The sequence below is a fragment of the Talpa occidentalis genome, unplaced genomic scaffold, assembly GCF_014898055.3.
Source record: "Talpa occidentalis isolate TD23 unplaced genomic scaffold, MPIMG_talOcc4v2.1 talOcc4.10, whole genome shotgun sequence".
NCBI lineage: Eukaryota > Metazoa > Chordata > Mammalia > Eulipotyphla > Talpidae > Talpa > Talpa occidentalis.
In genome coordinates this window covers 4,261,315-4,273,786 of record NW_023600993.1, presented here as the reverse complement: position 1 = coordinate 4,273,786, position 12,472 = coordinate 4,261,315, and the positions used below count along the sequence as shown (strand labels likewise).

Genomic DNA, 12,472 nt, shown 5'->3' with positions numbered 1-12,472 from the left:
AGACACCTCGGGACTTCAGCCCGAGGGTCTCCCTGGAGGCAGCATAACCAGGGCTGTCTTTGCAAAAATACTGGCCCTTCTGCCCCTGGCCCAGCTGCTGCCAATAGGGAGGTGTCCTCCAGAACTGGGGTGCTCCCTCAGTTTCCTCTTGGGAATCACACGTAAACCTGGGGTGGATATTGTGACCACACTTTAAGCTCTTGTTTTGAGGACCCCAGGGTGAGTGGATTTGGGGGATTATTCAGGAAACTCCTGCTCTGAGAGATCTGTGCTCCATGGATGTGGTTCTTCTAGGTACTTTAACTGGGCAGCTACTATGTCCCTGCGCAGGACCTTGGGGCACAGGCAGCACCAGAACAGATGTGGGGCTCTGGAAGCTGGGATGCTGTTTAATCATCACCGAGGATCTTTGTAGACTTGAAGCTGTGTATGGTCCCTGCAAGGAAGACAGGGATTTGGTTTCCTCCCTGTCTAATGGGGGGTGTTATGACCAGTAAATGAACTGAAAATGCTTTTTCCCCCAAAGTGTCATCCATGGTGACAAGAGGCTGTGTTCACATGTCAGATTTAGAGTTTCCATGGCATTGTGTGATCTGGGGGAGCAATGAGGCCATTTTGTGATCTGGGGGAGCAATGAGGCCATTTTGTGATCTGGGGGAGCAATGAGGCCATTTTGTGAATCTGGGGGAGCAATGAGGACATTTGACACAGATTAAATGGTCCTCTGAGTCAACAGTCCCAAAGATGATATTGGAGCAAAAGAACACCCAGTGGCCCATCCTGGACATTTCAAGGAAACTATTTAAAATTAAATATTATTGGACTATTGATAACCCACAATGCAAGCTGAAAACCCAACTTTCATCTTAGTTTTAAAAGATTTGCTCAAAAACTGCTTTCTCAATTTCATATTGCCTTTAAGAACCTGTCTCTTGTCTTAAAATAAGTCAGTGTTACTGTATTGATGTACATACTTCAAAGAGGAAAAAAACACCAGAACAAGGAAACTTTCTGTTTTTCAAGGAACAAGAAAAACAGAAATACCCTCTCCTCCTGCCCCCATTTTCACCAACTTTGGGTGATAATTCTTTTAATAGCTCTTTTTTTTTTTTTAAAAAAAGAGTTCTTTTTATTGTTGATATTTATGACAAAATCGACCATTTTAGCCATTTTAAGTGTACTCTTAAGTGAGGTCAGGTGCAGCCCCGATATTATACACTTATCACTACTGGCCATTTCCAGTCATTTTTATCATCTCAGAGAGAAGCTCAGCAAAACTTCAGCACTAACTCCCCATTCCCCCTGCCTCCCAACCCCCATTTTACTTTCTGTCTCTATGGATTCCACGATGACATTAGGCACCTGGTGTAAGTAGAGACACATATTTGTCCTTCTGTGTCTGGCCAAATTGCTTAGTTTTAAGGTGTTCAAGGTATAGGGTGTTATGAGCTTGCTTGTGTCTGCTGAGATTCCTATGCTGAAGCTCTACCTCCAGCCCCTCAGAATATGACCTTATTTGGAGATTGGGTCTTTGCAGAGGTAATTAAGTTGAAGTCATTGAGTTGGCACTCATCCCGTGACTGGTGTCCTTTAAAAAGAGGCAAGTTGAACACAGACACAAATAGGGGACAGCCTGTGGGAGACTCAGGTAGAATGTGGCATCTGAAAGCCCAGGGGAGAGGCCTGGAGCACATCTTTCTTGCTGCCTTGGAAGGATCCCTCCCTGCCCTACCTTGACCTTGGGCTTCCTGCCTCCAGAAAGCCGGAAGACAAATTCCTGTTGTTTAAACCACCCAATCTTGGCACTTGTCACAACAGTCCTGGCAAACAGAAATTTCTTCCTTTTTATGGCTAAAAAAATACCCCATTGTCAGCACACTGCGGGTTTTGCTTCTACTCACCTGTTAATGACACTTGGGGCTAGTCTCATCCCCTGACTTCGTGAATGATGATTGGGGGATAAGTCTCTGCTGGAGTCTCTGTTTTTGATTCTCTTGGGGAGGTGCCCAGAAGAAGTGCTGCATCCTATAGTAAGTTTTTACTTAACTGAAAAATTGCCAAACTGCTTTCTGCAGAGAATACACCATTTTACATCTTACCACCAAGGCACAAGGCTTCCAATTTTGCCACATTCTTGGCCCACACTTGTTACCTTCCTTTTGGGGGAATTTTTAAAATACTTGTTCAACAAAGATGGCAGAGTAGGTGCCTAGCAGGTTGCCATTCCCTCAGAGAACAACTCTAAATTCTGGATAAAATATATATGTGAAGGCTTTGGAAAGTGCACTGAAGTGAGCTGATTTTGGAGAGTGTCAAAACTTAAAAGCAGGAAACAACACTGAGTGGTTTTCAGTTTTTATGGCTCTAGCTTGAAAGCAGAGTGTTGACATAGTGAAATAAATTGTAGCTGGAACTACAATAGAAACCCTGCAATATTTCTGGTGTGGGAACCAGCATTAGATTCTTTGGGGCTGCTGTTGACTACAGAAGAGCATGGTGGGGTCGTAGACATGAGAGAGTTGGAAAAGGCAAACTCCCAAATTCTTCATATTCTCCAAAATGCCTCTGGCTGAACATTGAAAATGCACATGCAGGGCAGATGTTAGCAGTTTGCAGCTAAGGCTAAGCAAAAAATTTTTTTTTATAAATTTGCTGTAAACACTTGTAAAATAAATTTTTTAGAAATTACAATGTTATAAACATTAAGAATAAATTTAACCTAAGATATCCAAGACTTTTCCAGTGAAAGGCATCTGCAATTAGAGAAATGAAAGAAGATCTAAATAAATGGAGTGACATACCATGTTCATGGATTGGAAGATTCAAAATTGTAGAGATGCCCATTTTCCTCAAATTGATCTTTAGCTACAACACAACCCTAATCAAAATGACAGTAGGTGCTTTTATCATAATGGACAAGGTGGTTCTAAATTGGTGTGGAAATACAAATTACTTGGAGCCAACCAAAATAATTTTGGAAAGGAACAAAGTTGGGAGACTTACACATCCCGATCTCAGGACTTTTTATAAACCATCGCAATCATGGCAGCATGGTGGTGGCAAAGGGTAGTCAAAGGGATCAGCCAGAGATTTCTCCAGGTGCCTGACTTTCTTTCTTTCTTTTTTTTAAAGATTTATTTATTTATTTATACAAGCACTGGGTACAGTCAGAAGTGCGGGAGGGTGAGAGAATCCACCAAGGCCAGAGCGGGGAGCAAAACAGGCAGAAGGACTCAAGTACACTGCTGAGGGGAGCAGCGGGTGGCAGGAGAGGTCTGAGCGCCATGTGGGACCCTCCTCCGGTGGCCGGGGAGCATCCGGGGATCAAACCGGCAATGCAGAGGCTGCAGGCAGCTTCGCAACCTAGCACTCAACCGCTGCGCCACCGGGGAGGCCCCAGGTGCCTAACTTTCTCTCCAGAGTGTCTCTCCTGATGGAGAAGACAGCAAAGTCTGTTGGAAATTCACCACAGAGTGGGGCTGAGCCAGCTCTGCCTTGGAGTGCTGGGGCCACCTCTCCCTGGATGTTCTGGACCTGAACTTCCCTCTCCAGCTATCCAGGCACATGCCTTGCATTTGGGCTGTTCTGTGGGTCTCAGTCCTTTCCCCCCCTACCAACTGTTAAACGTTCTGATTGGACTAAGTGGCTCACAGCCATTCTCCAGGCTGGTCAGCGGTTTAGCATGAATCTGGAAAGTTTCCTGGAATGAAGGGTGCCCCAGCTGTCATCATACAACATTCATCTGATCTGTGTTTACCTTGAAAATTTGAGAAAGGAGTGTTCTTCAGCAGATGGTGCCTGAGTGATTTTAGTTGCCCAGGCAGTCTGTTTTCAAAGTGGATCAGAAGGCCACATGTGCTTTCTCAGGTTGGGAGGAGGTTGTGGGGGCAGGTAGGTGGTGGCTGGGCAGGGAGGTGGTGGGGGCAGGTGGGGGCGGGGGGTTGCCATTCTAGAGAAAGCAATCATATCTGGGCAAAATTTGGAAGCTGTCACTCTGGCAGATCACCAGCCTAACAGAAACCCAAACTAATACACATTGTCTACAGAAGTCATTCCTGACTCTGAATATGGGAGAAATGAAAAAACAAAACAAAACAAAAAAAACCAACAAAAACCAAAGCCAATCCCCCTGAGGCCAGTGGGGCATCCAGAGGTTCTGACGAGAAGGTGCTGGCTTTTCTCTGGTTCCTTGGAAGTGGCCCTGGAGACATGTAAATATGACTCAGTTGTTCCAAATAAGGTGTTTTCTTTTTAGGCTTCAGGCATTTCATCTAGAATATTGGGCACTTTCTTCCAGGCTTGGATTTTAAGAAGCTTTGATTAATTAAGAAAAAAATGCTTTCCTTTAAAAATGTGGATGTACAGGTATAACCCAGGCTCATTCTCCCACCCAGCACGTGTCTCTGGAAGTCGCGATGGGCCCTCCTGACTCCATGTCCCGCAGTGAGGTGGTCTCAGTCCTCTGTAGTGGGAAACTGTGCAGGGAAGTGTGGAATGTGAAGTTTAACCTCAGAAAGGTGTCCTGTTAAACTTCTGGATCCCTGGAGGCCAGTCCATCTACCAGAGCAGACCACGGTCCTCCATGAGGCTGGAGGCAGCCTTCCCCTCCAGAGCAAAGGCTCCCCAGAGCATCATGTCTAACCAGCTCCCTGTGAGGTGAAGTTCCTCCCATGAATTACTTGCAACAGATCCCATGTCACCTCAGCCATGGACTTTAACTTGTGTGCACACTGCCCACTCAAGGTGCTGAGAAAATGCACATTGAGTGAGTGATCCAAAGAAAGACTCATGAGCTAGTGAGATGCCAGTTGTTTGGGAGACAAGTGACAGAGGCTGACTGAGGACTGTCAGTTGGGAGGGCATTACTGACGGAATCCACGAGGGCTTCCTGGAGGAGGGGGCTCTGGTGCTGAGCCTTGATGCTAAGGGGGCAGCGATATGTGGAACAGCCAATACATTTCTGGACTTGGGCCGGGGAGTTTCTGTGCAGCTTCAGCCCCAGCTGTGTCAGCCAAGGTTGCCAGCCTGTCTGCTCCTGCTCCTTCTCCTCTTATCAGCTGAAGATGGTCTCCTCAGGCTCCTGCCAACCCAAGAACAATCCATTCCCTTGTAGGGCCAAGGCTTGCAATTCTTTGCAACAATGTTTCATAATTTATATATTTGATTAAAACCTGAAGCGGTGCCAGCGCTGCATGATCTAACATATTGGGATCATTTGTGGTTGTGTCACTCTGCTATTTTAAAACCCTCCCTATTTGAATGCACGGAAGCTCATCCTTCACGTTTATTAAACTTCTCCCATAAAAAGTTTAGGACATCTCTATCATCTTTTGTAAGATTAAAGAAAAATAAAGAGGCCACAATAGAGCCCTTAAGACATTTCCTTGAGGGAATACCATTTTATTTAGCCCTTTAAAAGCATTCGTCTTATCTTGCCAGTAATTAAAAAAGTATCAAGACAAATGAGCCTTTAAGGGGCACAGTAATTGCTTCAAGATGAGCTTTGTGACTTGGCTTCCAGCCTCGCTATTTGTGGCTGATCCCCCAGGAGCTCCTGACCCCATCCTGTCTCGGTCCTCAGACTCCAGCGGTGATGTCTCTTCCCGCTTCTCAGATGCTTCCTTCTCAGCTCTGCTCCTGCGGCCTCACCCGCCCTTCCTGACTGGAGGAAGCCCCACTTGGCCCAGGAGGATCCCCTTGGCCACCTCCCATCCCACAGGGCTCCTCTCTTTCCACGTCCTGTGGGTGTGACTGTCCTTTGCATCCCCTTTGAGGGTGGCTGCTTGGTGCCTGATCAAGGGACGGCCAGAGTGCCCCCGCCCTCTGGGCTCAGTAATTGGTCAAGGGAGAAGCTCGTGACCCATCTTGGGCCGATCAAAGCCACCCCCAGGGAATATAAACACCCTGGGCTCCCTGACAGCAAGGGTGAAGGCCCCTTTGGACAGAACGGAGTCCTGTGCCCTCTGATTAGCTGCAAGAGAGGCTGGAAAAGCGACTGGTCTCGCCCCACAGGAAGGACACGGGGTGGAGAATGGCAGCATGTGGACAGGCAACAGTGTTGGCCTCTGGGTGAAATGTTTGATTTAGGCCACTTTGGAGCCCAGTGCCAAGTGTCCAACAGGGAAGGGGCCCAGAGCCTTAGGTGGTTGGTCCTGCTTTGACTTGTGAGGCCTTTCACTAAGGCTTGGGGAAGCAAAGATGTGGAGACTGTTCTCACGAAGTTCATGGAGGACCTTTCACTGGCTGAGAAGCTCAGCACCACAGAATTGGTGCCGGCCGTGGGCATGGGTGTCATGAAGGTGTGGGTGAAGGTCCCTGAAGTTCCGCAGGGTTGAGAGGCTGCTGAGGGCAGGGAGGTCCTCTAGAGTGATGGGCGCCGGCCGCCTTCTTGCCGATGAGGGGAAATCACGCACAGCTTACGCTGCACGTCCTTCCTGTTCTGGCGCAGACTCCCACCCAGCCACGGGGCCCTGCGGAGGAGGAGGTGGACCTGGAGCACCATGTGGGGACACCCGGGCAGAGGCAGCGGCGGGAGTGGTGGCACAGAGGGAGGGAACGCACAGGGCTCGTCCGAGGCCCGCCAGCTGTCCACTCGGCTTCTGAAGCAAGGTGAGTGGGACTGAAGAAAACCACAGAACTCGACCGCCAGGCTGGTTTTGCTTTTCACCTGTGTGTGCAGTGGGAGCCGTGAGGAGGAGGAGGAGGGTGCGCTGGCGGCCCGAGTGTCTGGCAGTTCATCCGCGCTCTGTGTGTCTGGACGCCCCCACACTGGTAAACAGGCCTTGAATCAATGAGTGCTGCTCAACCGCAGGGCCTTTGCACACGCCCTTGCATCCATATTTCACTGCCATCCTTCCCCTCTTTGCCTGCTCGGAGCACCTCACCCTTTAGATGACTGTTCCAGTGTGCCTGCCCCAGAAACATGTCCTCTTCCCATATCCCAGTGGGGAGATCTGGGGGGTCTCCCCAGACCCAATCTCTTTCATATGCTTTATAGCATCACACACCCTCTCCTGCAGCCACAGCGCTGCTGTCTTCCTGACGGGAGCATGTCCCGGGCCCACCTCCAGGCACGGACTGTATCCTCCAGGGCCGGGGGCACTGCCCCGCCTGTGAGCACCTGCCCCTTGCTTCAGGGTGGGAACGGAGCCCTGTAGGCTCAGTGACCGTTTGTGACATGAATGAATGAATGAGCGAAAAGACGAGCGTAGATTCCACTGGTGTTTGGGAGGGGTGAGCAGCTTGTTCTGCCGAGGAGCACCTGCAGGACAGAGTTTCAACAGGAGCCGGTGACGTTTGAGTCACAAGCACGGAACTAGCCAAGGCCCGGCCGGGGCGTGAGGGCTTGATGAAGGGCATTTCTGAATGTCTGGGAGGCGTGGAAATCCAGAGAAAGAAATGGTTTCAGGGCAGAAAGACAATGAAGCCAGGTTTGGAAGGATTCAAATATCAGGGCGGGAACTTGGCTCTTAACTTGAGAGGCAGTGGGGAGGGCGGGTGAGGGGGATGACCCCCCAACTTCTCCTTGAGAAGGTGGACCTGCCAGGGATGCTGAGGGTGACTGGACAGAGGCTCGGACACTCCGCCAGTGGGGGGAGCTGCAGCAGGTGAAACTTGCAGAGCACATGGGTGGGGTCAGGGAGCGGTGGCCAGAGTGGACTTTAGGTGTGAAATGAAAGGAAGTTGGGAGCAGGTTGGAATGTCAAGGGGAAAAAAAGGCGGGGGTGACCGGGTGGCGAGCTCTGGGGACTTGCGCCTGTTTCGTCCTTGTGCTCCAGGAGAAGCTGCGACGTTTTCTCTTAGAAATAGCGGGAAGGAAACTAATTCGGGGCCTGCAGATGCTCAGAGGCCTTAGAGAGGCGGCAGCCCACGCGGGCCCTGTTGGATTGGGCTCACTTCATGTTTGGTTGGCAACATCTCAAAACAGAGGTTTCTCCTAAAACCCCACGCTGTGCAGCTGGTCACCACGTCACCGGGGGCATCCAGGAGCTGAGCTTAGGTGACCCTGTGTGGCTGCTCCCCATTACCGTACTGGCCTCTCTTCCAGGTGGGGGGGCTTTTGTTGCCTGCCTGGCTCCGAGGGCAGCTTCATCCCTATTTAGTCCCAGGTCCCAGGAAACCTTTACGGGACCGTGAAACATGAGCCTCATGCTCCATCTGTGATTTGGGGGTCCCTGGAATTGGAGTTGGGGTTTCTGCCCCTGAGACTTTCACTCCTAGAAGTGTGATGAGGCACCGTTGAGGAAGCATTGCCCAGGGTCACAGCACTCCCTGCTGGCGGCAGCATTTGCGGGGCAGAGCCACCCCTGGGAGGCCCAGTCCCTGAGCTGTAAATAATTAGATAAGGATGTCTGTGGACTTCCTAAGACTTTTATTGATACACATAAAAGTTTTTTTTTATTTAAAATTCAAATTCCATTTGAAAAGAAGGCAACGCATGATGGGTGGGATGCTCGCCCGTCCTGGGGGAGCTCCCACCTTCGGGAAAAAGCAGGCACTTCCTACAGCTATAGGATTCCATCACTCACAAGTGCATTCTGGGAAACTCCTCCTGGAGAGCCCTTGCAGGATGCTGATTGTGTCTTTAGTGGGCAGCTGGGAAACAACAAAAAGTAACTCCACTCTGAGAGTTCTCAGGACACTTCTGCCTTGGGAACTGTGGACCCCTTAGGATCCACCGCCCCCCAGCCTAGAACATGCAGATGGCTATTCCCACTGAAAAAAATCAGTGTCTGTTGTTTGCTGGCCCTTGGGAGGGCCTCAGCACCCTTCACTCCCTCCCAGGGGTTCTCGGGTTCTGGCCTTGGGGGGCAGCCCTTCAGGAGCTTTTGGACTTGCTACAAGTCGGGCACAGGAGCTGCCCCTTGGTGACGATGTACGCCCGGCCACTCAGCGACTGCTCACAGCCCTCGCACACGAAGTGTTTCCGGTGCCAGGCCAGGTTATCCACGCGCTGGTAGTCCTCCGTGAAAATGATCTGGGGGGGAAAGAGGGAACGTGAGACTCAGGGTCTGACCTAGCAGAGAGCACACTGGGACAGGTCAGAGGGGTTCTGCCTGCCCTGTGCTCATTTTGGCCTTTACAGGCCTCCATGGACAGGTCCAACATGTATCTGAGGCAGTAAGTAACGATATTTGGTGAAGGCCATCCTAGTGGGTGACGCGCGGGGGGAGGTCAGCTCGGAAGCCCAGTTGTGTCCTGGGCTGGGGTCCACACCCCGGTGCAGACAGGCGAACAAGAGCTGAGCTGCCAATGGCTGGTCCTCAGGAGGAGGGCGGCCAGGGCCACCTGGGGTCGGAGTAGAGGGTCACTTTGAACGCTCCCCTCCCCTACTGTCTCTCTCCTCTCCCTGTATGGTGAGGAATCTGGGGCCCAGCAGGAGCGGGCCTGCACACTGGCTAAACGTGCCTTCGGATTCCAGAGTCGACCGGGAACCCCTCCCTGTGAGGTCTCACTTAAACACGTCCCAGCTTCAGCGCTGTGGCCAAATCCCCAAATCTCCCTGGGCCTCAGTTTCCACCTCTATCCAAGGGGCTGAAATCCCATCACGTAGGGTTTGGGAGCTGGACGGTGGGGAGGCAGAGCCGGCCCCGCTGGGCTGCACTCATGTCAGGCACACGGATGGTGGTTGCTAGCGCCTGAACTGCTGCCGCCCCGTGGGCTTCCCGTGCGCAGACCACAGCGAGGGCTGGTCCGCTCCCGGCATCTCCCGCTCCCAGGCGGGGTCGTGCCGTGCTCCCTCCTGTCAGCAAGTCCCACAGCCGGGCCTAGGCCCCAGCCAGCCGGTCGCCTCGTGCTAGCTATGGGTGGGGCCCTGGGCCGAGCATTCTCCGGCTGACCCGTCCTCCTCACACGGCGCCGACCGCCCCCTCCCTTATCAGGGGCAAATGCGGGCGCAGGCAAACACACGGCGAACGGGTGCAGAGCCGGGTTTGACCATGGCCGCCTGCCCCCGGGGACCCGTGTCCTCTGACCATGAGCTCAGTGCTGGCACCGTGGAGGGCGCTGGTGCCTGACCACCCTGCTCCCCCCGTGGGGACGGGCCCCATCTTGCAGCTGAGAAAGCAGAGGCTGAGAGCACGAAGCCAGGCCTGTGCCTCAGTTTCCCTGCCTTTACATCCCATCCTCGAGTCTGCCCCGCTGCCTGCGGCCGGGGGTCCGCCCCACCCCACCCCACCCCGCCGCCCACGGCCTGAGGCCTCACCTCGTCGCAGCCGGAGCACCGGGGCCGCAGGCTCTCGCAGTAGTGGCGGCCGCACCAGGGCGCCCCGTCCTTCCAGAAGTAGATGAGGTCCACGAGCGGCTCGCGGCACTGGGCGCACACGAAGCAGGTGGGGTGCCACTGCTTGCTGTAGCCCGCCCGGTCCGAGTAGACCACGGGGCTGTCGGCGGGGGCCGCGCCCTTGCACAGCTCGCAGACCTGGGGGCCGAGGACGCGTGGTCAGGAGGGCAGGGGCCGCGCGCCAGGAGCACCCCACCCGGCTCCGCTTCCTGGGTGACCTGGCCAGCGGCCCTGCCCGGGCCCCAAAGTGGGTGATGTCCTGCCCGGCGAACAGCATGCATGGCTGCTGCTCCCGCCCGAGGCGTCCCGGCCTCCAAGCCCATAATGCACAGCCCGCCACCGCGAGACCTGCGGAAGGGTGTGCTTTCACGGCATGCGGGTCGGGGCTGCCGGCCCACGCCCCCTGGGGTCACCGCCTGGGCCTCCGCCGAGGGGGCGCGGTCGCCGCCTGGCCAAGGACGCCAGCCAAGTGGACACAGAGCGCGTCGGCCACGCAGAGACCCAGGGTCCCAGGGGGGGCTGGACACTCCGCCCGGGCCCCCGCCCCAGGATTTGCTAGGGCGACTGCCGAGGCTGGTGTGGGGGCCAAACTTTGGGGACATGCTTAAGAATGACCTGATCTATGAGCTCAAACCAATTCGCTGCAGACACAGCAAGAGCCAGTCTGGATGCCTGGGCTGCCCCCACGGGGTCTTTCTTTAGGAAGCCCAGCGGGTCTCTCTCAGGCCAGCTCCTTGTGAGGAGCCAGCGTGGCCGGCAGAGCAGTCCTGCGGGGCCCCCGTGGACACTCCCACTGGACTGTGCTTCCGACACGCCTGCACACGAGTCTGCAGATCACCCCACCCAGGGGAGGATGCAACCACTGGGGCACTGACCTCTCACAAGTTGGCCAGAGGTGGGGTCCTCGCCCTGCCAGGGCACACTGCCCTGTCCCTGACCGGATGGGGAGAGCTTCCTAGTTACACGGATCTAAAGGGCAGGCTACAGAACCTTCTGCCCTTTGGGTGGAAGCGCAGGCACCTACTTTGACCAAGCTGAGGGACATTCTGGAGTCAGCTGCCCCAGAGGCCAGGACCCTGCAGGGGTGGGGTCCCCTCTGCCCTGGCGCACTGAACTGGGTCTGGCAAGTTCTCAATGCTCTCCCCAGGGGTGTCTACTCCCTTTCCTTGAAAGTGGGCCCCCCCACAGCAGCTCACGTCACTGAAAGTGTGGTGGAAGGGGCGCTGGGGACGCCCCGTGGGTCATGAAAGGCTGGGGGCTCTCTCAGCCTGCACCTGGGAGTCAGGCCACATGTAAGAAATACTCAGCAATGGAGGGACAGCCCAGGGCCTCTGCTGGGCCAGCCCCGCCTCGAGGCCAGGGTGGGAGTGGGTCAGTGGCAGAAGATTCCAGCCCCCGCCTGTGGCTGCGTGGACAGACACTGATGCTCTTGTTTTTAAGCTGCCATGTGTCAGGTGGTTGGCTCTGCAGCTTAGATGGGGGGCATCGCCGTGGGCTTCTGAAATGAAGTCACCAAGTCACAGAGCAAGGACAGTGGTCGGGGCCACGCGGCCCATGAGCAGGCTGCGAGGACTGAGCCGTCAGCAGATATGGGGAACCCTCTGCACGGCAGGAAGCTGCTCCAGGGGCTGCTAGTTCTGTCCCCGCCAGCCGCTCTCTTCTAGAGGCTCGTGTCCAAGGCCTGTCGGGTTTGAGCCAGAGTGCCTTGTGACACGCTCACGCTCGCAACACAATAAATATTAACACAAGGGCCTTGAATTGGGGTGCTGGGTTCCCTCCAAAGCAAGCACTCAACAACCGATGTAAACAGACTCCCCATCTCCTCTTATGGTGATTACTCACCATCTTCTCTGGCAGCCACGACCCCAGGCTTGCTGTTTTCTCTTTTCTGGCCCATTTCTGGAGCCACAGCCTCTTGTGCCAGGCTCCCTACACCCCCACTGCTGTCCCCCCGAGGCTCCTTACGCTGCAGGGTGGGGGCCAGCGTTAGGGTGACCGGCTTTGGAATGAGGCTCTGGCATCCAAGCCCTCCACCCCTGAGCCTCGGCAACCCTTCTGTGACACGGGGCTGCTGTTGGCCCGGAGGTGGCCCACCCCGCAGGCTGCTTCCTGGGCAGACTGTGGAATGCGGGGCTCCCTGCCATGGGAGGGAACAGGGCCTGCATTTCTAATGGCGTCTTCCTCACGGGT

General features: G+C 54.3%; 1 protein-coding gene across 1 annotated transcript in view; it reads right to left on the bottom strand.

The window, feature by feature from the left end:
• Nucleotides 1–8,332: 8,332 nt before the first annotated feature.
• The window catches only part of LMCD1 (LIM and cysteine rich domains 1), a 35,763-nt gene continuing 31,623 nt past the window's right edge, over nucleotides 8,333–12,472 (bottom strand). The window contains exons 5-6 of the mRNA XM_037522103.2: nucleotides 10,205–10,420; nucleotides 8,333–8,977 (exon numbers count right to left, since the gene is read on the bottom strand). Coding sequence (XP_037378000.1) covers nucleotides 8,819–8,977; nucleotides 10,205–10,420 — 375 coding nt within the window. The 3' untranslated portion in view covers nucleotides 8,333–8,818. The remainder of the gene's footprint in view (nucleotides 8,978–10,204; nucleotides 10,421–12,472) is intronic.